Source organism: Piliocolobus tephrosceles, chromosome 1, assembly GCF_002776525.5.
Source record: "Piliocolobus tephrosceles isolate RC106 chromosome 1, ASM277652v3, whole genome shotgun sequence".
Classification (NCBI taxonomy): Eukaryota; Metazoa; Chordata; class Mammalia; order Primates; family Cercopithecidae; genus Piliocolobus; species Piliocolobus tephrosceles.
The window spans coordinates 160,301,383-160,328,693 of NC_045434.1; the positions used below are offsets into that span (position 1 = coordinate 160,301,383).

The 27,311-nt window shown below is 38.4% G+C and overlaps 1 protein-coding gene across 2 annotated transcripts in view; it reads right to left on the minus strand.

The window, feature by feature from the left end:
* Positions 1–27,311, minus strand: part of PATJ (PATJ crumbs cell polarity complex component) — a 422,851-nt gene that overhangs the window by 216,283 nt on the left and 179,257 nt on the right. For both annotated transcript variants that reach the window (XM_023187375.3, XM_023187368.3), the window contains exons 26-27: positions 24,723–24,800; positions 12,346–12,445 (exon numbers count right to left, since the gene is read on the minus strand). In XM_023187375.3, coding sequence (XP_023043143.2) covers positions 12,346–12,445; positions 24,723–24,800 — 178 coding nt within the window. The remainder of the gene's footprint in view (positions 1–12,345; positions 12,446–24,722; positions 24,801–27,311) is intronic.

Consider the following 27,311-nt stretch of genomic DNA (forward strand, 5'->3'; position numbering starts at 1 on the left):
CTCACGCCTGTAATCCCAGCACTTTGGGAGGCCGAGGCAGGTGGATCACCTGAGGTCAGGAGTTCGAGATCAGCCTAGCCAACATGGTGGAACCACGTCTCTACTAAAAATATAAAAATTAGTCAGGCGTGGTGGTGGGTCTCTGTAATCCCAGCTACTCGGGAGACCGAGGCAGAGAATTGCTTGAACCGGGAGGCGGAGGTTGCAGTGGGCCGAGATCACCCCATTGCACTCCAGCATGGGCGACAAGAGCCAGACTCCGTCTCAAAAAAAAAAAAGCACATAGAAACTTTTTATACATGCTGCCAAAGGGGTGTCCAAAAAGAGGTAAAGTGATTCCTATTCCTACCAACAGTATATAACAACTCCTGTTTTTCTACAACCACTCTAACAATGATGATTCATATTGTTAAAATATTAAGTACTCTGATAGGCCAAAAAAACCGATTTTTATAGTTACACATTATTAGTGAGGCTGAACACAGACATTTTGTACTTGTTACCCAAATGTAACTTATTTTGTTAAATACTGCCTGATCTTGGCTTGTTTTTCCATTGTCCTCTGACTGTATATATATGTCTGTGTGTATGTGTGTCTTTCTTCTGACTGTGTGTGTGAACACAAAGTTTTAAATTTTTATGTAAGAAAACACATGATTATTTTCCATTATTGTTTTGGTAATAATTTGAAAAGTTTTCCCTGTACCAAGGTTATATTTTAAAAATACCTTATATAGACTTTTAATAGTATTTCTATGGTTTCAGTTTTTAGAATTACATGTTTTTTTTTTTGAGATGGAGTCTTGCTCTGTCACCCAGGCTGGAGTGCAGTGGAATGATCTCAGCTCACTACAACCTTCGCCTCCCGGGTTCAAGCAATTCTCCTGCCTCAGCCTCCCAAGCAGCTGGGATTACAGGTGTCTGCCACCATGCCTGGCTAATTTTTTTTGTATATTTAGTAGAGATGGTGTTTCACCAAGAATTACATGATTCTTTTGAAAACAATTTGTAATTTTCTTGAGAAGATCTCTACATTTTATCCCCAAATGAGTACACAGTCCATCATTTATTGAATAATCTAACTCATTTCCACTATTCAGAAAAATTTTTTGTGCTCTAAATTCTAAATAAACATCTGGGACTATTTCTACACCAATTTTTTAATGCAAATATTGAACTGATTTTATTACTGCAGTTAAAAAATTATTTGCTTATTTATTTATTTATGACAGAGATGAGTTCTCACTATGTTGTCCAGGCTGGTCTTGGACTCCTGGGCACAAGTGATTTTCCTGCCTCGGCCTCCCAAAGTGCTAGAATTACAAGTGTGAGCCACCGCACACGGCCTATTACTGTTAGTTTTTTTTGTTTTTTATTTCAACTTTTATTTTAGATACAGGGGGTATATGTGCAGATTGGTTACATGAAAATATTGCGTGACGCTGACGTTTGGCATATAGATCCCTGACACCCAGGTAGTAAGCATAGTACCAGATAGATAGTTTTTTTTTTTTTTTAACACCCCACCACTGTCTACTACTGCAATTTTAAACAATGTTTATAATCAGGAATTCTATTATAATACCAGCACTCTGGACAAAATAACTCTTCCTTGTCAGGGACTATACCTTGACACTCCTACCAATCAATGACAGTAGAATCCCCCATCCACTTAGACCAGGGGCCACTTGGCAAGGTGCGGAAACGGTTTTGGTTGTTATAACTGTGGTGAATGGGAGGGTACTACCAGCATCTCGTGGGAAAAGGCCTGGGATGCTGTTAAATATCCCACAATGAAAAGGACTGCCTCACAACCAAGAATTACTCACTTGGCAATGATTCAAGAAAGCAACAGTACCAAAACGGAGAAAGCATTCACATTCATGTCTGAAAGCTCCAGACTGAGTTTGAAAAGCACCAGTTTAGAAGACATGCAGATATAAAAAAAGGCAAGTCCCTAGGCCGGGTGCGGTGGCTCACGCCTATAATCCCAGCACTTTGGGAGGCCGAGGCAGGCGGATTATGTGAGGTTGGGAGTTTGAGACCAGCCTGACCAACATGGAGAAACCCTGTCTCTACTAAAAATACAAAATTAGCCAGGTGTGGCAGCACATGCCTGTAATCTCAGCTACTCAGGAGGCTGAGGCAGGAGAATCACTTGAACTCAGGAGGCGGAGGCTGTGGTGAGCCGAGACTGTGCCACTGCACTCCAGCCTGGGCAACAAGAGCGACATTCCGTCTCAAAAAAAAAAAAAAGGCCAGTCCCTTATCATTATCTTTCTTTTCCAAAATTGCCTAGTATTTTATTTCTAAGTCAATTTTCAATCAAGTGCTTGTATTTTTTTTTTAAAGCCTATTCCACCTAGCAAGCAGATGGATATTTAAATTACCTTAAATTTACAGACGAATTTAGAAATAACTGAAATCTGTAATACACTTAGTTTTCCAATCAGGAAAATAGTATGGCACTCTACTTTTTTCCCCAAAATCTTTAATAAAGTTTCATAGTTTTCTATAAGAAAGAAACTATACTCTAGTCTCAGCTACTCAGGAGCCTGAGGCGGGAGGATTGCTTGAGCTCAGGAGGTCAAGGCTGCGGTGAACCGAGATCATGCCGCTGCACACTAGCCTGGGCGGCAGAATGAAATTCTGTCTCAAAACGAAAAAAGAAAGAAACTATAGGGATTGTTAACCAGTGGTCCTTAAATTCTTTTTTTTTTTTTTGAGACGGAGTCTCGCTCTGTCGCCCAGGCTGGAGTGCAGTGGCCGGATCTCAGCTCACTGGAAGCTCCGCCTCCCGGGTTTACGCCATTCTCCTGCCTCAGCCTCCAGAGTAGCTGGGACTACAGGCACCCGCCACCACACCCAGCTAGTTTTTTGTATTTTTTAGTAGAGACAAGGTTTCACCGTGTTTGCCAGGATGGTCTCGATCTCCTGATCTCGTGATCCGCCCGTCTCGGCCTCCCAAAGTGCTGGGGTTACAGACTTGAGCCACTGCGCCCGGCCGGTCCTTAAATTCTTAAATGGGCTTCAAGACTCCCACAAAGCTGAAAAAATGATAATAAAAGGTTGCGTATGTGTGTGTGTGTGCACCCATGCACATGGATGACAGTGTTTCTATGTATTTGCATAGATTTTTCTGGGGAGTGGGTTTGTAGCTTTCACTGCAGTGCCACTGAATAAATGACTCAAAGCTATGAATCACTGCCATGACTTTTATGTTCCAAATTGCATTGTTCCTGGATATTTCCTATTTTTTGCAGTTATTGCTACTAGGAAATTTATATCACATTTCCTAAGTAGATAATACTGACAAGAAGATTTTAAAAGATGTATCATTTGGCCAGGCACGGGGTTTCATGCTACCTGTAATCCCATCACTTTGAAAGGAGGCTGAGTTGGGCAGATCATTTGAGCTCAGGAGTTTGAGACCAGCCTGGCCAACATGGTGAAAACCCATCTCTACTAAAAATACAAAAATTAGCTGGGTGTGGTGATGTGGCTGAGGCACCAGAATTACTTGAACCTGCAGGCAGAGGTTACAGTGAGCCGAGATCGCGCCACTGCACTCCAGCCTGGGCGACAGAGTGAGACCCCATCTCAAAAAAAATAAAAGTACAATTCATATATAGCCTTACTTATTATAGCCAAAATACTTTTTAGGTTTTGAAATTTTGAGACTGATAACTATATGACCATCTGTAAATAATAATTTAATTTGTTCTCTTCCTTCTGGCTTTTTTTGTTTTGTGGTGGAAGAGGAGAGGAGGTGAGCTTAATACATTGCTAGATTCTTGAGGACAGTGGGGCTAGCAAGTATTCTGTTTCCTTCCAAACTTGAATATAGAATTTTTTTGCAAGAAGGGGAGAGGTTTGGGATAGGTTTCCTACTCCCCTCCATGGGAACACATGATAATTACTTTAAAAAAAATTAAAATATGTATATATATTTTATATGTGAAATGAATTTTAAATAAATACGAAGTGGAGTGACTGCTAATGAGTAGGGATTTGGGGGGAAGTGTGATGAAAATGTCCTAAATGTTCAAAAATTAATAGTGGTGACGGTTGAACAATTCTGAATATACTGACAGCCACTGAATTATGCATTTTAAGAAGGTGAATTATATGGTATGTGAATTATATCTCAATAAAGTTGTTTTTTTTAAGGTTATCCCTTCTAAGCTTAAAAATATTGTGACTCTGAGTAACAGAATTGATAACAAGCCACATTTCACATGGACTTAGCTAGCATCCTATTCTTAAAATAATTTAAATAAAATGGTAAGAATTAAAGTAAAACATGAAGATGCAAGGAATTGGTAATCTAAGTTTTTATTTGCATGGGGCAGTACACAGGTTAATTTTTTTTTTTTTTTTTCAGACAGGTTGTCACTCTGTTGCCCAGGCTGGAGTATAGTGGCACAATCATGGCTCACTGTAGCCTTGACCTCCCAGGTTCAACTGATCCTCCTGCCCCAGCCTCCTGAGTAGCTAGGATCACAGGGGTGCACCAACATAACCAGTTAATTCTTTTATTTTTTGAAGACAGGGTCTTATTATGTTGGCCAGGCCAGTCTGGAACTCCTGGGTTCAAGCAACCTACCAGCCTTGGCCTCACAAAGTGCTAGGATTACAGGAATGAGCCACCATGCCTGGCCACACAGGTTAATTTTATAATTATGCTTCATAATCCAAATATACTCTTTATACCAAACATTCCATTATGATATATGATGACCAGGTCTTTTCTGGGAAAAACAAAATTAAGGTAGAATAACAAAACACCTAAGAGAGCTTTTCTAAAATGAAAGTATAAAGGAAGGCTTTAGCATTCCTACAGTGTAGGGTGCCATTCATATCTCTGCTAGATCCTTAAAAGCCAGTGGCAGCAAACAAGTCAATTATACTGACTTTCTAGGACCTTATCTGCATAGACAGAGACATGTCTATAGTGTGGTTCTCATTGTTTCTTTATGACTACTCTCTTATATGTTACAAAAAGTCATTCCAAAATCTTCTGCTCCCCATAGTTTAAAAACGTCACTGAAAGAATGAAAGCTTGCAGGTTAGAAAGACCTGGCTGTTGTAAAAGCATTTAACCTCTGGGATCAAAGTATTCAAAGCAGGGCTTTCTGGGGATAGACACTTCTCTCTCAGGAGACTGAAGCGTTTAGATAAGGTAGGAAATGGCATGTGGGGAAAGACAAGTCAAGCTGTTCTGCACAGAATGCTCTGAAACTAGGTGGATGGTGCAGTTCGGCAGAAAGAGTATCTCTGAAGCACCACGAGCAAACCTGCATTTTCATCACATCCCCACTGTTGACTATCCGAGGCATATACCCTCTGCCATTAATTTGGCCAAATTCTGGGTTTGTTTAACGTCCCAGGCCAAAACAGAGAGGGTCACTAGCCTCATGGAACTTAGAGGGTTAAGCGGGGAAGATAGATATTAATCTAGTAAGTATACTAACATGATATTTTGTTCATTGCTATAAAAGAAAAATGCAGGAATCTATATTGAACTAAGGAGTCAGGCAAGGTTTTCCAAAGGAGGTGACACAAAGCTGAAATCAGCAGAAGGTATAATACCTTCTTCAAAGGCTCTTCTGTACGTCCAATGAGAATGTATTCAAAAAGTGGGGAGAATGTACGGCACACAGTTGGGTACTCAAGGGACTGTGATTATTATCATGTAATTATTAAAACTGGTGATAAAAATGTAAAGGGCCGGGCGTGGTGGCTCACGCCTGTAATCTCAGCACTCTGGAAGGCTAAGGCAGGCAGATCACCTGAAGTCAGGAGTTTGAGACCAGCCTGGCCAATATGATGAAACCCCAACTCTACTAAAAACACAAAATTAGCCGGGCATGGTGGCGCATGCCTGTAATCCCAGCTACTCGGGAGGCTGAGGCAGGACAATCGCTTGAACCCAGGAGGCGGAGGTTGCAGTGAGCTGAGATCTGGCCATTGCACTCCAGCTTGGGCAACAAGAGCGAAACTCCATCTCAACAACAACAACGACAACAACAAAATACAAAAATTAGCCAGGTGCAGTATCATACACCTGTAATCCCACCTACTCAGGAGGCTGAGGCAGGAGAATTGCTTGAACCCGGGAGGCAGAGGTTGTAGTAAGCCGAGATTGGGCCACTGCACTCCAGCCTGGGCGACAGAGCAAGACTCCATCTCAAAAAAAAAAAAGTAAAGGAACAACTACAAATGCGAAAGAGACTGGGAATGAAGATTCATGTGTGTTTGTTGATCCATTGTCAGGAAGACACATAACAAATGGAAGAGAAGTTTCATTCTAGGGTTGGGGGATGGAAGTGCTGGTAATGGCTTTAGACAAAACTGGGACTAGAAGGTAAAAGGTCAGCCTTGGAAAAGACATAACATTTTATTTTGGTTAGAAAAGTGAAAGTGCTAGTGGAAAAAAGACATGGCATTTTCCCAAGAGCCAACTGAAAATTTGGGTCACAAGAGCAAAGAAGGATTACAGTTAGAAACCAAGACTTTCAGGTCACCACATAACAGTCAACTGATCTCTTTATGCTCTCAGTGATCTTGAATTCTTTTTATCCTTTTGAGATGTAGTCTCACTCTGTTGCCTGGGTGGAGTGCAGTGGCACGATCTCGGCTCACTGCAACCTCTGCCTCTCGGGTTCAAGTGATCAAGCGATTCTTCTGCCTCAGCCTCCCAAATAGCTGGGATTACAGAAGCCCGCCACTATGCCCAGTTAATTTTTTGTATTTTTAGTAGAGATGGGATTTCACCATGTTGGCCAGGCTGGTCTTGCACTCCTGACCTTGTGATTCGCCCACTTCAGCCTCCCAAAGTGCTGGGATTACAGGCATGAGCCACCGCCTGGCCAATCTTGAATTCTTGACAAAACAATCTGATTTTAATTCCAGGTATGAAAGGCCATTTCCTCAAAGTAAGTCAAAAGTTCCTGCACCATCAATACATACCTTTGACAAATCCTGCAACCTTTGATAATGGTAGTTTTGCCAAGAGCTAGGCACTGATGGAGTACATTGTTTCTTAATTTTTTTCATAATTCTCAATTAATGGTTATAAGACTTCTTATGATAATTAGACACCAGAATGTCATAAAATATGTTCAACTATGCAAGGTAAGTGATCTAAAATATAAATGCCCATTACACACCACACTCTCTATATTGGTTGTAACATTTAAGTTTCATAATAATCTGAACGATAATTACTATGCTTATTATTTTGGGGGTCGGGGGAGGGGATAGAGCCTCCCTCTGTTGCCCAGGCTGGAGTGCAGTGGCGCGATCTCGGCTCACTGCAACCTCCGCTTCCAGGTTCAAGCGATTCTTGTGCCTCAGCCTCCCGACTAGTTGGGACTACAGGTGTGCAATACCACACCCAGCTAATTTTTGTATTTTTAGTAGAGATGGGGTTTCACCATGTTGGTCAGCCTGGTCTTGAACTTCTGACCTCAAGTGATCTGCCCACCTCAGCCTCCCAAAGTGCTGGGATTACAGGGGTGAGCACTTGTGCCCCGCATACTACAGTTATTTTATCAAGAGTCCTTTTTCTCTTCTTCTTCATCAATTTCTTGTTAAATTCAATGGTTATTTTCATGTCTCCAGCCTCTTCAACTTCTTAGCAGCATTCCACCCTTGACCACTGAAAGTCAGTGACAGCCTTTTTGAAACACTTTTCTCTCATAAACAACATAATCCCCTAATCTCCTGGAAGTGTTCTTATGCTAAAGTGTTCCTTGCTGGCTCATGGGGCAGGTGCTGGGTTTGCTTCTTGTTGCTGTCTACACAGTATTCCTAAGTAAGCTTATGGGCTTCCATGACTTTAAAGACCATTTTGATCAGTGTTTTTGGTTTTCAGAGTGCAGTCTCTGGATCAGAAGTGTGATACCAGCATCCCCTGGAAACTAATTCTAAATGCAAATGATCAGGTCCAGGCTTAAGGAATCAGAAATGGCCTGTGCTGTGTGTGTGTGTTGGGGGGGTGGAGGGGGGTGCGCAGGGAATGACCACGACTATCAATTACGGTTTTCACAAGCTTTCTGGAATCTTCTGAGGCACACTGAAGTTTGAAAGCCTTGGATCTAAATTAGTGTTTTTCATAATGCAAGTTGTGACTTGTTTGTTAGTCATAAAATATACTGAGTTGCAACCAATGTTTAAAAACATGAAATAGGATAAAATAAAAAGGAATAAAATTCACACACATTATAAAGGTAAGTAATATTTCATAAAACTTTTGTTTCAATTATACGTGCATGTTCCTGTGTGTGTGCATCTATATTGGTTAAGTAAAGTGTATTTTACTGTGGGTCACAGTCTCAGGCTCAAAAAAGCCCTCATCTATATGATGACTACATGAGCCAGATCTTTGCAGTGTGGTTGCTTCTTCATTTAGGTTTCATTTTGGAGACAGAGTCTCACTCTGTCATTCGGCCTGGAATGCAGTGGCATGATTTCGGCTCACTGAAGCTTCTACCTCGCAGGCTCAAGCGATCCTCTCACCTCAGCCTTCCAAGTGGGTGGGACTACAGATGCTCACCACCACACCCAGTTAATTTCTTATAACTTTTGTAGAGATAGGTTTTGCCATATTGCCCAGGCTGGTCTTGAATTCCTGGACTCAAGTGATCCACCTGCCTTAGCCTCCCAAAGTGCTGGGATCACAGGCGTGAGCCACGGTACCCAGCCTATTTGGACCTTTCTTAACCATTCCACTTAATATCGTCTCCTCCAATGCACTTATTCTCATGCTACCATGTTTTGTTTTTAATTTTTATTTTTGTTTTAAAATTTATTTTTAACATAATTTTTAAATTGTATTATTTTATTTCATTCAGAGACCTTATCACTATTTAAACTATCTGATTGTTTATAATCTTTCTCCCTACCAGAATCTAAGCTAATGAGAGCAATGGACATGTTCCCTGCCATATTCTCAACACCTAGAACAGTGTCTCCCCATGCATAACATCCAACTCAATAAATACTTCTTATCTGAATAAACTTTATAAATAAGTAACTAGTAAAGCCAGCTCTTAACATGCTTTAGACTAGTGTGTGATGGCTCACGCCTATAATCCCAGCACTTTGGGAAGGATAGTGTGAGTCCAGGAGTCTGAGGCCAGCTGGGCAAAATAGCAAGATTCCATCTCTACGAAAAAATTAAAAAATTAGGCTGAGCGTGGTGGCTCACACCCGTAATCCCAGCACTTTGGGAGGTCGAAGTGGGCGGATCACCTGAGATCAGGAGTGTGAGACCAGCCTGACCAACATGGAGAAGAAACCCTGTCTCTACTAAAAATACAAAATTAGTGGTGGCACATTCCTATAATCCTAGCTACTCGGGAGGCTGAGGCAGGAGAATCGCTTGAACCTGGGAGGCTGAGGATGCAGTGAGCAGAGATGGTGCTGCTGCACTCCAGCCTGGCCAACAAGAGTGAAACTCTGTCTCAAAAAAAAAAAGTTAGCCATCCAGGCCTGGTGGCCCATACTTGTGGTACCAGCTACTTGGGAAACTGAGGTTTCAGTGAGCCATGATTGTGTCATTGCACTCCAGTCTAGATGACAAAGCAAGACCCCATCTCAAAAAACCCCCCAAAAACCATGTGTATCTCATCCCTGGATCTCTCTAATAAAATCAGCACTTCACTGTAGGCTGACAGCTTACACTGCAGCCATCTGATGCAGAATCATGGTCCTTGGGAAAGTTACAGAGCCATACTTTCATCACCGTAAAAACAAAGGCTTAGTCTTCGGACAAGAATCTGATAAAACAGCAACCCAAAATACTTTTAGTTTAGAACAGATGAGCAGAGTGTTCATTTAATATGAGTCAAAGAACAAAGAAAAACCCATGGGATCTATTTCAAAAGGAAATACAGGAAGGCCAGAGGCTTCAGGTTCACGTGCATTTCAAATGTGAATTATCTAACAAATATCTCCATACAGTTCAAACTCTTCTGGAGAAGGTTAACAGCAAATTTAATAGGGTATAAAATGGGGACTGTACACTGGGAAGGAAAAAAATTAGGAAGCAAAATGAATGAAGAGAAAAGTAATATACACAGCCAAAATAGGTCTGCTGGAGAATCTATGAAATGTATAATATTATAGCTCAAGAATGGCTCAATATTAGAAGTCTTTTTCTGCATTTGAGGTAAATTAGTGTCCTTCCTGACCCTACTGCTGCTGTGTATATGTGCCTGTGCATATGAGCTTGTAACTTTGGGGAGGACACTGCTGAGTCTGCCTATTTTAGGCATAAAAGTGATATTTAAGAGAGAACCCCAAATCACTCTGTACCTTTTTTTTTTTTTTTAAGAGACGGGGTTTCACCATGTTGGTCAGGCTAGTCTTGAACTCCTGACCTCAGGTAAGCTGTCTACCTCAGCCTCCCAAAGTGCTGGAATTACAAGCATGAGCCCCTGTGCCCAGCTCTACCTATTTCTGCAATCATAATGAGTTTTAAGTAACAGCAAGTGTCGATCATGTTACAGGTTTTGGAGTAAGAGTACATGGGTTTGAACCCCATTTCTACTATTTGTTAGCTGTCTAACTTTAGAGACATTCTTTAATTTCTCTGAGCTTTTATTTGTATAATTAGAACCTCATAAAATTAGTATGTTGACTGAGTTAATAACACACATAAAGGCTTTAAAACAATGCCTGGTACATGGTAAACCAGAGCATTTAGTAGGTATCACATTGCCTATACTAAGCTCTTCAAAAGCTTTTTCTCCTCTAATTGTCGCAACAATGATATGAGGCAGGTTATAAGATATTCGCTCACCCCCACATAGATAAGCAAGTGTGAACCATGAAGAAGTTAAATAACTTGTCCAAAAACTCACAACTAGCAAGTAATGGAACTAGGATTAGAACATAATCTTAGGTGCACACCTCAACAAATACTGGCCTTCTAGGAAACCAGAATGTATGGAGTAATCAACAACTCAGCTCCATTCTCTGGCAGTTGCCCTGATATCTATATCAGAACAAGGAAATATATTACACATGTGCACATACATATCAACTTTATATACCATGTGTAGCTCTCCAAAAAGAGACTGAGAACTAAAGCCCACAGTACACTTATCACACTTTGTTCCCATGCCTTTGCATTATCCCTTCCAGGGTGGTGGCTCAATCAAGACAAAAGGATCGATGTGTTACTCATTCCATCGCAGACTCACTTAACACTGTTACTAAAAAGCAGATGGTATTCAAAAAAGATTTATTGAATGCATGAAGAAAATGACACAAGAAAGGGCTTCATAAAATTGCAAAGTACCATTCAAGTTTTTATAACATCAACTTAATTATTATAAAGTTACATTTATTTTATATTTTATTTCTATTTATATATTTGTTATTTATTAAGAAAAATATAAATAATTATTATAACCATAATAGGAGCTATAATACTTATCAAAGACTCACTATGTGGCAGGCTAAAGGCTTTATTGCTTTATTTTAATCCTCATTATAACCCTATGAAGTAGGTATCATTATTGTACCCTTTTTATAGAAGAGGGCATATTTAAGGTCACACTCTAGGAACTGCTAGAGTAAGAATTTTGACTCAATTTTGATGTTGAATTCCTTTTCTATATTGTAGAAAGGAAAACATTCTGTTAAGGAAACATACGTTTCACATACCATAAAATTCACCAATTTACAATGTATAAGTCAGTGATTTTAGTATATTCACAAACTGTGTAACCATCACTACTATCTAATTTTAGAACATTTCATCACCTCCAAAAGAAATTTGGTATACATTAGCAATAGTATACACTAGACAGACATAAAAGAAATGCAAATTATTTTAAGTAAAGCCACAGTTAAATATATGTATGAATGGATATTTGACTCATCTAATGCAAAAGAAAATCGTGAGATGAATTTTAAAGGACAAAATATAAGTTGGTGGGCCTTCTGTGATTCTGCATTAGCAACATCACTTTGAGTAAGGCAAGTAATCAATAACTGAAATCTATATCCAACCCACATAATTATGGGTCAAATTCTAATTTCAAAGACTAGGGACATTTTTGTATTCACAACCAAACAATAAGATTAGAAGGAAATATAGGAAAAACAGCGTACAATATAGCTTCCTTCAATATTCCCTTTCTCGGTGTCAAAGGGAAAAGCTGAGGAAATGACGCCACAAAAGCTTCAAAGGTATAGATTTGCTTTTTCAGCATACAATCATGCACATTTTTGAAGAACACACAGCCATATATTTGATAATTTACAACAGTTGTTAAAACATAATTTAATAAGTTCTGCATCTACCCTAAATAGTGAAAAGGCACTCACGGTGGGTAAAGGCATCTTCTTCTTCATTTTCATCACTGTCATCAGACAGAGCTTTATAAGGAGGAGGGAGTTTCATCGGCGGCGGGGCAGTGCCTTGCCTCTGAAGATGCAAAATTTGAGAGAAGGGTTAAATGCTGTGTTTGTACAATGCTCTTCTTTCAACAACAAAAAGCATAAAAAGACAGTCTGGAAATATTTAGACCATACCCAACTTCATTCGTATCATGAGGATTGTAAAACAAACACAATGTATTCTTTTATGTTTATGTTATAATATAAAAGTGACTCTGTGATATAAACACACTAATGCAGAAAAATAGGAATTTAAAAGCAAGTTTTTAAGACTCTTGACCTACCTAAAAGAATGCATTCCTTTCTCTAGTGAGAAAATCAGTTATTTGTATTTTATTTACATTGTGGAAGTTTAATTTTGTTATTAACCAGAAAATTCAAGTGAAAGACATTTCTAAAATAAATGTAAAAGTAAAAACTATCCATTGTATTTATTCTACAATGATTTAAACTTTTTCTTCAATTGTAGAAGTAACAGATTTTATTCTTTAAAAGACATATGACAGACCAAGATTTTCTAACTGAAAATGTATTCATCTATAATTTATAGATGGTCAACACACACTTCAACATTTTCAAAAAGAGATATCTTCATGGTGAATAATTATATCTGCATAAATATTCATTCGATTCACAAATGAAATGATACAGCACATCAATATTTGGTTCATATACACAATTAAAGTAGAATTAAACTCTAGGATCAAATTACCTTCACAGAATGAAGACATTTTCTTGAACGATGGGAAAAATAAAACATGCCAAACTCAACGGTGAGACTCAAGCTGCTAAAAAGAATAGGAGCCGATATACCCAAGCACTTCACAAAAACCAAAATAACTGGATTATGCTACAGGATTTCAATAAAGTACATTCAATTATGCTTTATATGACATAACCACTAATGGCAGGATACACTTCAGTAAGTGGCCAATGAGTGGTCCATTACAGAAAGCAGGCATGTAATAAATTCCTCCAAAATAGAAAACACTATTTGAGAGTCATAAAGGAAAGCACACACCCTTATTTACTTAAGATAATGTTGAACCAAAGCAGAAACTATATACACTTGTAGAAAATGCAGAAATCTATAAAATGCAAGAGTGATGACGGAAGATGCCAAATACAAAATGCCTCTTAGGGGCAACAGGAGAATCCAGAAATGTGATCACTTTGTCTCTTTGATTCTTTTAAGTTGAAAAAAACTTAAAACTGAGTGAAATGAAGAGTAAAGGCAAATGAACTCTTTTCAGTAAACCTTTTCCTCAGAACCAGGATATTCTATATCAAAGACAATACTCAGAACAAAGCCAGGTTTTAAAATAATATTGAGATGAATTCTCTTTAATGGAATTTTTTTATATCTAAGGCAAAATTGTACAACTGATTTATTTAATTAGCTTCTACTGATATTCTTGAAAAAGAATACAGAATAAGCATGTCCTGGTCTACTTATAGTCTGAATGTGGATTGCCAGATACTGCACATGAGAGAAGGGTGCGTACAGGGCCAGGCTCTCCCCAGGTATGGCAAAGGCAGCCGGAGCAAGGGATGTACAACCAGACCAGGTGATTATGACCTTCAGGAGAGTAAAGCACAAGACAGACTCTGTGGTATCCTCAACTCTGAGAACAGTCCTGGGAACACAGTAGGCCTCCCTGAACGATTTGCTGAATGACTAAACAACTGGTTGTCACTCATGCTGTTTGGGTTCCCTGACGTATTATTAACCTTAGAAAAATGTCAGAGATGCAAATAATTCTTGCTCAATATCATTGCATATTAATTGCGTCTGGTAGAGATGCAAATGATTTTAGTCCTGTAGATCACTTCAAAGGTTACAGTTTTATTGCCCTGTAAGACATTAACCAGTTTTTTATATAAATCGGAATCTTAAGCATTCTTTCTTTTAGCACTCTCTTCAATAGCACTTCACTCTCTTCAGTTCTCTCTGCACCAGGCTTACCACCTTATTGGTTCCCTCATTAATGAGTTAAATAAATACCTGGCACCTGCACATTTTGCATAATTTTCAGTCATGTTTTTATTTTTTTCTTAAATTATACTTTGAACAGTTTTGGAGGTCCCACAGAGATGCTCAAGCAGACTCACCTACCAGAACCAATTAAATTGTGATGCCTCAGAGATGCAATTCATGAGCTGTTTAAGCCCATTTACATGATTTTTTGGCACCCACAGTTAATTCCAAGTGGCAACAGAACTTTGCTTTTTTGACAGTTTCTCTGATTTTTATTTCCAGTTCTATGATTTTGTTTCTGATATGAGACCAAGTTTGGTTCTGATACGTACTTGTAATTCCTCACTGATAGTAGAAATAAACGAAGCTTGGTTTTATGGTCTGACCATTTAGAGTTATTTGTTGGGATGAGAATCTATAATATATTGGTTCTATAAAGATCTATTCTCCATTGGTTGAGAGACAACAGAGAATGTATTTTTTAGTCTTTTTGTGTGCCTGTCTGTCTTTTTATACAAGACCATGTCTTGGGTCCACTGGAAAGAACAGCTCTTTGACAAAAAACCAGTGGGGTTTTGCATTCCTGTGTCTACATTCGACATATGGCTATAGCTGCAGGACAGAAGCTGAACACATTCTGTGTATCTGCACTGGAGAAAGAAAAGTCCTTACCTTTTATTTTGAGTGTGAAATATTTTCCTACCTTCAGAGCCTATTAATAAATTAGATGTAAATTTCTCAAAATAAGGAATCTCTTTCTGATTGCTTATCGAAATGAGCATTATTTAAATGTAATATTCCCAGAGTTTCCAGAAAATAGTTGACTAAAGTTACATTACTTTAAATGTACAAGCCTTTTAATAATAATTTTAAGAATCTCTTTTTCACAAAAACCACAAACTCAGAATCATTTTTATATAAGAATCCAAATTCACATAATCAAAGTTCATAACCTCTTGAAGAAAGAAAATATGTGAAATAACACTGAAGAAAACCTTAGAAAATAGCCAAGAGTTTTTAGGAACCTTCAGTTAATACTAGTATTTCTTTTTTGTCTTGAGACAGTCTCACTCTGTCACCCATGCTAGAGTGCAGTGGTGCCATCTCGGCTCACTGCAACCTCCATCTCCCGGGTTCAAGCAATTCTCCTGCCTCAGCCTCCCAAGTAGCTGGGATTACAAGCTTGTACCACCACACCTGGCTAATTTTTATATTTCTGGAAGAGACGGGGTTTCACCATGTTGGTCAGGCTGGTCTTGAACTCCTGACAAATGATCTTCCCGCCTTGGCCTCCCAAAGTGCTGGGATTACAGGCGTGAGCCACTGTGCCTGGCCAATACTAGTGTTTCTATGAATCCTGATTGCCTATTCTTTCACTCTACATAATGCAAAACAGATCAAAAAACAGTGAACTGAGGCAAACCAGAATAAAACTAGAGACTTATGCAAGATCTGCTCATTGGTTTTTTGTTTGTTTAGTTTTCAGTCACTCTCTGTTTTTAAAGTGAATGATCTCAAACCAAACGTAGACCTCTGTTAGAAATGAGTTTCAGGTGATTTGTATTGTCAATGATTCTTGAGACCATGTCTTACTTTTATACTAAGGAGAAAATAAGATACACAAAAAAACTTCTTCTAGTGATAATAATTTTTAAAGAGATAGATTAGTCACCTGGCTTCCTAACCTTGAAAAGAGTATGCTCTCAAAGCATGTTGGGCACATTTTTATTTTCATACTAATTACATTCTCTTTATTTCACTTCACGTGGCACCCTGATCTGAATGCCTCTTATGGTGAAGGCGCCTTGTCATTCCAGAATGTAGCAAAATGCTTGGCATCTAAGATGCAATTTCAGAGAAAAGTAATACCGTAAAAAGAACATTCAGCAACCACTAAAAGACCATCCTGTAATGAAGATGTAGATTCTGATATGATTTCTCCTGTTGCCACATTAATGCAGTGGCTAGGTGTTTTTCTTTGTGACAAATAACTCAGTTGACTTTTGGTATTACAGGTTCCTACTGGGGTTTTTACTGAATGCAAATACCTTTGCCGTGCATTGAAATTCAACTGGTTTAATGGAGCAGTCCAAAGTTGATAAGAATCACACACATACTTTTTTCTTTCCTGGGATCTTATGTGGAATTTTCCTGAACTGATTACATTATCTTGTTCCCAGATGTGGCTGGAGTAGCAACCAGTTCATTCACCTACGTGGTGTTCATTGTCTGTGTCCCCACAGAGTGTTACCTTATATGTTTCCTTTTTGATGTTATATCCCCAGATTGTTGCACAGTAACTGGTTGACTATAGGTAACCAATAAACACTTGATGAATGTTCACATCTTTGCATCAACATATGAATTGACAAAATTCCAGCAATAGGGTAGATTAGGTATTCTGAAGAACCCTTCTTAACCACATAAAAATGATAGATTAAAGTTTAAACAGTGCTTTTGTTACATGTGACTGAAGTCAGAAACAACTATAAATCCCAAATCAGGAGGTCCAGTGGAGCACTGGAAGGTGACACTTGCCTGGAGGGCATCTGCCAACCCTTGGAAACCTAAAGCCAGAGATCTGTTTTGATTTTAGGATTCTTTATTCATTCAAGAAATATATATGACGCCAGGCAGTGTTCTGGGCAATAGAGGTAGAGTAATAATCCAACAGATGAGGTCCCTGCTCTCATGGAGCTTAAATTCCAGTCCCTTCCAAATGTCACATTTTGTGGGTTTCCATGTCTTGTCCCCAAATTACTTTAAACACAGTTATTGGCCAGGCATGGTGGCTCACATCTATAATTCCAGCCCTTTGGGAGGCCAAGGCAGGCAGATCACCTGATGTCAGGACTTCAAGACCAGCCTGGCCAACATGGTGAAACCCCATCTTTACTAAAACAATACAAAAATTAGCCAGGTGTGGTGGTGTGCACCTGTAGTCCCAGCTATTCAGGAGGCTAAGGCAGGAGATTTGCTTGTACCTGGGGGGTGGAGGTTGCAGTGAGCTGAGATTGCGCTACTGCACTCCAACCTGGGTGACAGAGTGAGACTCCATTTTGAAAAAAAAATAAAAAATAAAAATAAAGTAGCAGTTACTGATTCTATCCTGTTTGCCTTGCCCCACTAGAAACGCAAGTTGCAAGATGGTAGGAATTTTTTTGTCTTTAACAACTTTAATTCAATATATTGAAGTATAATTGACATGTAAAAAACTGCACACATTTAAAGGATACAATTTGAATCCATCACCACAATCAAGATAGTCAACATAACCATCATCCCTAAAAATCTGTTCATGTCTTTTTTAAATCCCTCCTTCCCACCTCTTCCCCTGACACCCCATCCCCAAGGAACCACTGATCTGTTTTCTCTCACTACAGATTGTATTGTCTTGACTTTTATATAATCATCCAGTATCTATACATTTTTATCTAATGAGAGATAAATCCTTAACTCTCATTAGAGGCCAAGAAAGGTGGGAAGTTAGACTAGAAATACCACCCTCCCAAATTCCTATCCCTGAAAATAAAGGCTTGTTCCTCTAAAAGATTGACAAAGAATCCTGCAACTAATTACCTGCAATCTGCAGGGAAAAAGAAACGCCTCTGCAAGCAATAACCACCGTCTTCTGGAATCTTATATATTACCTATGCTTATTAATAGGTGTCCCCCCAAAAAACCCACAACAGCCTGATCATATAACATGTGCCACTGCTAATCTGAATATAATCTTTGTGATTAAAATCTGAATTCAAAGACAGTGGCCAATCAGGTTAAACAGACAATCCTTTAATTTGGTAAACAACCTAATGACACTTTTCCTCATCTTTTGCAAAAACCCTTTCCTTAAATCCTCAAGGAGTCAGTGTCTTGATTGTTCCCCATGTACATGTGTGTAATTAAAGTTGTCCCATGGGTTCAATTCAGTTAGGACTTTTTTCCTAATGGGGTGAAATCTGTAGTAGATAAAGGTTTAAAAAAATAAACAAGCCAAAATATTGATCACAGAAGATTTATTTCCTGGCCTTGGTCTTAGCTTGAGGTGGAAGAGAAAAAGAAAAAGAGGAAAAAGGTGCACCTTAAGAATTCCATACAAGTGGCCAGGTGCGGTGGCTCGTGCCTGTAATCCCAGCACTTTGGGAGGCTGAGGCAGGTGGATCACCTGAGGTCAGGAGTTCGAGACCAGCCTGGCCAACATGGCAAAACCCTGTTTCTACTAAAAATACAAAAATTAGCTGGGCATGGTGGTGCACTCCTGTAATCCTAGCTACTCAGGAGGCTGAGGCAGGAGAATCCCTTGAACTCGGGAGGCAGAGGGTGCAGTGAGCAGAGATCATGCCACTGCACTCCAGCCTGGGTGACAGAGCAAGACTCTGTCTCAAAAAAAAAAAAAAAATTCCATACAAGTTTAGATTCACTAAAGTTAAAGACCTGACTTCGTTTTATGTGTGTGGCTTAACAAATTCCAACCCAACATACCAGGCAAATACAAGAAAAAAGTCAACATGGTTTCAGTGATAGTGGGTATTAGTCTGTTTTCAAGCTGTTAATAAAGACATACCCAAGACTGGGAAGGAAAAGAGGTTTAATGGACTTACATTTCCATGAGGCAGGAGAGATCTCACTATCACGAGAGTAGCACAGGAAAGACCCGCCCCCATGATTCAATTATCACCCACCAGGTCCCTTCCACAACACGTGAGAATTCAAGATGAGATTTGGGTGGGGAGACAGCCAAACCATATCAGTGAGTGAAACAGGTGTTCAAGGTATTACTAAACGCTGCCACATATTAATAAAAGGGCCAATTCCCCCAGGATGATACAAAAATTTTAAACTTGGATGCACTTAATAAATTAACTTGAAAACATGTGAAATAAAAACTAAAAATACACAAAAAACGACCAATTTTAGTATCAAAAGGGGGCAATCATTAGGTTATGCTAACAAAAAAAAAAAAATCAGTATAAGAAATCGGAATACTCAAATAGTTAGTTTGATCTATCAACTTTTTATAAAAACCTGTACTCAATAACTAAATAATAGCTATCCTTTTTAATCACGAATATAACATTCATAATAACTACGTACTAGGCCATTAAAAACAAGTCTCAACCAACGTCAAAGAATTCATATTACATAAACATCTCTGATTATAGCTAAATTAGAACATAAGAACAAAAGTTATTTAAAAATATTCATGTGGAAACTTCAGAATATATTTCTAAATACATTTTGGGTCAAAGAGAAATCACATTGGAGCTTAAAACAAAAACAAAAACAAACAAATAAAAAACCCTTAGTACCAAAAAACAGAAATTCAATTTAAAATCTTAGAATGTAGTAAACAGGAACTTAGCAAAATTTAGGCTAGAGGCAGTGACTCAAACCTATAACCCCAGCATTTTGGGATGCTGAGGTAGGCAGATTGCTTTAGCCCAGGAGTTTGAGATCAGCCTGGGCAACATGGCAAAACCTCATCTCTAAAAAAATACAAAAAATTAGCTGGGCGTGATGGTGTGTGTCAGTGGTCACAGCTACCTGGAAGGCTCAGATGGGAGGACTACTGGCAGTGAGGTTGCAGTGAGCCATGATTACCCCACTGCACTCCATCCTGGGAAAGAGAGTAAGGCTGTGTCTTCAAAGAAAAGAAAAGAAAAAGAAAGAAAAAATTTATAACCTTAAACGATTATTTTAGACAAGAAAGAAAGAAAATTAATAATCTTCACATTTAACTAAAGATTATTAAGGGATGAAAAAGGGGAATGAATCCAAACAAAGAAGCAAGGCAATATAAAGATGAGAACAAAATTAATTAAGCAGAAAAAAGATATAACAGATAAGACGAACACACTTCAAAAGGTAATTCTTCAGAAAAAAAATTAAATGAAAAATTACTTTCAAGATTAATCAAGAAAAAGATAAAGCAAATAATTACCAATTTTACTTTTTATAATTTATTTTATTTTTCATTATTATTTGTTTTATTTTTTACTTTTTAAAAAATTTTTTGAGACAGGATTTTGCCCTGTCCCCTAGGCTAGAGTGCAATCGTGTGACCACAGCTCACTGCGGCCTTCCCTGGCTCAAGCAATCCTCCCACCTCAGCCTCCCAAGTAGCTGGGACTATAGGTGCACACCACCACACCCAGCTAATATTTTATATTTTGTAGAGACAGGGTCTTGCCAGGTTGCCCAGGCTGGTCTTGGAACTTCTGAGCTAAAGCAATCCTCCTACTTACGCCTCCTAAAGTGCTGGAATTACAGGCGTGAGCTACCAGGCCTGGCCATAATTCAGAATGAAAAATAACCACTATGAATGGAGCAGAGATGATTAAAGTTAAGAGAAATGGCTGAGCTTGGTGGCTTAGGCCTGTAATCCTAGCACTGAGAGGTTGAGGTGTGAAGACTGCCTGAACTCAAGAGTTCAAGACCAGTCTGGGCAACATGGTAAGACCCATCTCTACTAAAAAAAATATAAAAATTTAGCCAGGCATGGTGGCACATGCCTGTAATTCCAGCTACTCGGGAGGCTGAGACACAAGAATCACTTGAATCTGGGAGGTGGAGGTTGCAGTGAGCTGAGGTTGCACCACTTCACTCCAGCCTGGGTGACAGAACAAGACTATCTCCAAAAAAAAAAAAAAAAAAAAAAAGAATACACAAACAAGTTTATAAGTTTATGCCAACAAATGTAAAAACTTAGGTGATATTAATATTCCTAGAAGAGTCAATGACCAAAAATGACTCTAGAAGAAATAGAAAATCAGAATGATTCAATAACTATTAAAGAACTAAATCAGTATTTTAAATTTTTCCCACATAGAAAACACAGGCCCACAATGGCTTCATAGGGCAGCTTGACTAAAGATTGAAGGAACTGATAATTTCTTTTATTTATTTATTTATTTATTTATTTATTTATTTATTTATTTATTTATTTATTTTTGAGACAGAGTCTCGCTCTGTCGCCCAGGCTGGAGTACAGTGGCGCCATCTCGGCTCACTGCAACCTCCACCTCCCGGGTTCAAGGGACTCTCCTGCCTCGGCCTCTGGAGTAGCTGGGATTACAGGTGCCTGCCAACACACCCAGCTAATTTTTGTATGTTTAATAGAGAAGGGGCTTCACCATGTTGGTCAGGCTGGTCTTGAACTCCTTACCTTGTGATCTGTCTGTCTTGGCTTCTCAAAGTGCTAGGAATAGAGGCATGAGCCACTGCGCCCGGCCGATAATTTCTTTTTTTATACAAACTCTCAGAGAACTTAAAAGAATACATGCTCCTACTAATCATTTTAGTAGTTTACCATAACCAAAGCCAGACTGGACAGTATATAAATGAAAATTTCTAGGCAAATCTCACTCATGACCATGGATGGAAAAACCCTAAAAGAAATATCAGCAATGGGCCAAAAAAAAAAAAAAAAAATCATGACCAAATAAATTGCATTCCAATAATTCAAGGTTGGTTCAACATTCTGAAATCTATTCATATAATTTACTACATTAAGGGATTCAAGGAGAAAAAAATTTATACATGCACACATTTCTTTCACTGGAGATTAGTAATACATCTGATTAAATTCAATGCCAGTGCCATTCATGGTAAAAATTCTTAGCAAAGTAGGAATGAAAGAGAGTATTTCCTTAATCTGACTGAAGCCACCTTTGCAAAACTTATTAACAGTGAGAAAACTATTGCACTGAAAGAGATCTGACCTAACCAACTCCATCTTGCCGTTAACCTCCAATACCTTGGCCTACAATACCTTCATCCTTGTGCATAGGCCAAGCTGACCATAGAAGGAATTTAGTTTATAGTTAAACTTTGGAACAAAGATGGCAATAGCTCTTTTCCAAAACAAACCCCCAACTTGCCTGGGGACCAGACCATCTTTGCAAAACCAACAAATTAGCCACAAGATTAGAAATTACGGTTTAGGAGTCATGCAGTCAGAAGCCACAAGATTTCAAACCTCCTCAGTTGCTTCCATGTATAATGTTACTATTATCAAAACTAGTATTTAAGGTATTTTCCAGACTCTGCATTCTGATAGATCAGCCAACGTACCCAGACTGGCAAGTTTATCTGGTCTTCTGCCTCACCTCCCCCAAGGAACTGACTCAGCACAAGAGGACAGTTTTGGACTCCCTATGATTTCATCACCAACCAAACTAATCGCATTCCCTATTCCCTAGCCCCCAAACTATCTTTGAAAGAAGACCCTAACCTCCAAATTTTCACGGAGGCTGATTATAGTAATAATAAAACTCCAGTCTCCCATTTAGTCAGCTCTGTATGTATTAAGCTCTTTCTCTACTGCAATTCCCCTGTCTTGATAAATCGACTGTATTTGGGCAGTGGGTAAGATGAACCCATCAGACAGTTACGTGACAGATTATCTACAAATACCTATAGTACACATCATATTCAATGGTGAAATAGTAACAGTTTTTCCTTAAATATCAGGAAGAAAAATGACAAGAATGTTAGCTATCATCAGTTCTATTAAACACAGGGCTGGAGGTCTTAGCAGATACAATAAAATGAGAAAAAGAAAGATTGGAAAGGGAAAAAGAAAACTACCTTATTCCAAAGTGTTTATTATTTATTATATGTATAGAAAATCCAAAAATAAAAATCTACATAGAATAAGAATTGAAGATTCATATTCTTACTAAAAATATCATGTATATATATGGAGCACACACACAAAGACACTAAACGGTTCTACATGAAATGTTTAATAAGTTTATCTTTAGGTTGTAGGTTTATATTTTTATTTTTTTGTTTCACCATTACGGTTTTTCCAGTATTCTCCACTAGATTATTGTATGTTTTAAAAGAATAATGTTACAAGATGTCAAATAAATATATAAAAGTCAATTTTATGTCTACATACTAGAAACAGACAGAAAACACAATTTAAAGAGGTATCATTAAATAGCAAAATAAAATACCTAGGAGTAAATCAAGATTTCAATTTTTTTTTTTTTTTAAATTATAGGCCGGGCGCAGTGGCTCACGCCTGTAATTTCAGCACTTTGGGAGGCCAAGGTGGGTGGATCATAAGGTCAAGTGTTCGAGACCATCCTGGCCAACATGGTGAAACCTTGTCTCTACTAAAAATACAGAAATTAGCTGGGCATGGTGGCACATGCCTGTAATCCCAGCAACTTGGGAGGCTGAGGCAGGAGAATCCCTTGAACCTAGGAGGTGGAGGTTGCAGTGAGCCAAGATCGTGCCACTGCACTCTGGCCTGGTGACCGAGCGAGACTCTGTCTCACAAAAAAAAAAAAAAGAAAGAAAAGAAAGAAACTTACAAAAATTAAAAGAAATAAAAGAATTTAATAAATTTAAAAAATCATATTAATGGTTTAAAAGTCTCAACATCCAAAAGATGTAACTTCTCTCTATGTTAATCTATAGATTCAACACAATTCCAACCAAAATCCCAAAAGAAACTTTTGTGGAATTTAATAATCTGATTCTAAAGGATACAGAAAAGAAAAATGATATAAATCATTAAGACATGTCTAAGAAGAAGAAACATATAAAAGAAAGTGCTCTACCAGGAAACAAGATTGATTACTAGGCTTTAATAATTCCATCAGTGCAGCATTTGTACTGGGATAGACAAGTTGATCAAATGGAACAAAGAGAAAGCTCAGAAACAGACTCCCCCTTGTAACCTGAGATACAGCAGACTTGCACTACAAATCAGTGGGTAAAGGAGGTCTATTTTAAAACAGTGGGACAGTAATTCCCCAAGAGAACAATAAGTTCTCTTGATGGGAAAAAATAAGAATTCATCCCTACTGGACACCACATCTTAAAATAATTTTTAGGTCAACAGATTCTACTTCAATAGAGGTGGGCAAACAGGAATGGAGGATTAATTCTGATTGACAGGGAGGATAGTTTTCTCAGGAGAGATGACCTTTGATGTGGTCCTTGAAGAATGAAAAGGATTCTTATGGGAGAGCAATGTGGGAAATGGACTTCCAGGCGAGAGCAGCAAGATCAAAGTCTCAGTGTGAGAGGCACGTTCTGGGAATGGACAAACAACCAGCCTGTCTGAACAGGAAAGAAAGCTATAGACGTTGATGGCTGACTGGCCGTTTATAGTATTTTTGCATCTACGCTGCACCACATTTCGGTCCTCTATCCTGGTAAGAACCAGTTATATTCGCAGGAAAAAAAATAAATAAATATAGTGCTTCTACAACACTGACGCTCATCAAAAAGCCACTTTTATTAGAGTTCAGATATGGAAAAAATAAAACCAAAAACATTTTTTAAAGCCTTGAGAAGTTCAAGTTACCTTTTCTTTCTCTTCTTGGGTGTCCTGGTTCTGGTTACTGGTGATTTTATTGGCCTGGTTATGTACATTAGGAATGACCTACAGTGACAAAAAAAAAAAAGGGTGGAGGGAAGAAAATGTTTAAATGACATAATCATCACATTTTTTTTTTCTCTGACATTACAGAATGGAGAATTTTTTTCAATCATTACATTTCTTTTTTTTTTCTTTCTTTTTTTTTTGTCTAAGATGGAGATTCGCTCTTGTCACCCAGGCTGGAGTGCAATGGCACGATCGCTGCTCACTGCAACCTCTGCCTCCTGGGTTCAAGCACTTCTCCAGCTGACTAGCTGTGCCAAGAGGCACCTGCCACCACGCCCAGCTAATTTTTGTATTTTTTGTAGAGACGGAATTTCACCATGTTGGCCAGGCTGCTCTCGAACACCTGACCTCAGATGATCTGCCCGCCTCAGCCTCCCAAAGTGCTGGGATTACAGGCGTGAGCCACTGTGCCTGGCCTATCATTACATTCCTAAATGTATTTGTTTAAACAGGTAAAATCTTAACTTTGTAACTTCATCTAAAGGGTAAAAATATGAGTACAATTCAAAGCAAACAATAAAACTTGGAAAATCTGACAAGATACATAACTCTAAAATATTATAGTTATATATATGCCATCAGGGCATAAAAATGCAGGTTTCTGTATGTGGATCTAGAAGCTGAAGATGAAAAAGACTAAAAACAAGGTCACATACTAACTGTCATCCAAACATCACATTTTGCAAGATAGAGTTTTAGGGGTGATCTACTTAATTATCCAAGAACATAGGATAACACATTTGTTTGGTAGATTTACCTTATTCATCATTGTACCCCCAATTCAAGTATGTTATCTCCCACACTGTGTGTACTCAATAAATATTCCACTATCATTATTAGCATAAGGATGAATTAACAAATCTATTCCCACCACTGAATAAGCTTAATGAGAGCAGAATTCAGTGTTATTTTTCACTATTTCTCTAGTGCTCAGAAATGGCCTAATACATAGTTGTACATAATAAATGTTTATAAATAAATAAACCAGTTTAATTTTATAAAAAGAGGCTCCTCAAAGAGCTAGCACAGATAATCTTGGCATAAAATCTGGTGAGAGACATGAAGATTAAAATAAAAAAACAGACCAAGTACAGTGGCTCATATCTGTAATCCCAGCACTTTGAGAAGCCAAGGCAGGAGGATCGCTGGAGTCCAGGAGTTTGAGACCAGCCTGGGCAACAGAGGGTGACTCCATCTCTACAAAAATTTAAAAATTAGCTGGGTGTGGTGGCATGTGTCTATAATCTCAGCTACTTGTGGGGCTGAGGTCGAGGCTACAGTGAGCCACAGTTGCATCACTGAACACCAGCCTGGGTTACAGGGTAAGACCCTGATTCAAAAAATACATAAATAAATTAAAAAGAAAAAAAAAAAACCTCCTTGCTCAGACAACTAAAAGACTGCCTGCTTAGTGATAATTAAAAACAAAAAGCCCATTTTCCCCTAAATGCAATTTAAGATTAAATTTTCATTTTTAATACAGAATGTAAATAAAGTTTAGAATAAATGAGAAAGTCTCAGAAATGTGTCATTTACATAAAAAACAACAGTAATGATACATTAACATATATACAGTGCTATGTGAAGAGGTACACTAGTACCTAATATTTCTACATCTGTTTAATACATATAACAACCTAAGTCATATTTCAAAGACTGGTGGGATTTACAGGCATGTGTTCCTTGTCCTGAAGAATCTTGAACAAAACACTTTGCCTCCCTGACAAGTCAGAAACTATCTGCCCACACTACTACTTTCTCCCATGGAAAAACTAGCTGATGCTAAATAGAAGCTTTGGGATGAGACAGAATGTCAGTTGCCACTATAATGTTTCTCTTTCTTTCTTTTTCTTTTTTTTTTTTTTTTGGTTGAGACAAAGTCTGGCTGTGTCGCCCAGACTGGAGTGCAGTGGCATGATCTCAGCTCACTGCAACCTCCGTCTCCTGGGTTCAAGCAATTCTTGTGCCTCAGCCTCCCAAAAGTAGCTGGGATTACAAGTGTGTACCACCACATCCGGCTACTTTTTCTAGTTTTAGTACAGACGGGGTTTCGCCATGTTGGCCAGGCTGGTCTCCAACTCCTGACTTCAAGTGATCCTCTCACCTCGGCCTCCCAAAGTGCTGGGATCATAGGCGTGAGGCACCACGTCTGGCCCATTGTTTTTCAAATAGCAGAAAAATGTTCTTCTGTACATACATCTTTAGCAAAATTTAGAAGACAAAATGCTCAATAAGACTCCACCTTTCAGGAAAACAGATGACTGTATTTCTTGTGAAAGTAAAAATATATTTATAGGTGATGAATATGCAAAATGTTCATGTGTCAAAAAAAGTAGGTACCCTTATGGAACAATGGTATTGGTAAGTACAACTGGAATACAGGAAGAAAGAAAGCAACACGTGATGATAAACATAATGAGCTGAAGATATGACCCAATTTCAAAAGGATTTTTTAATATAAAATATATATATATATATGATATTTCTGTGAAATGCAGTTATGTTATT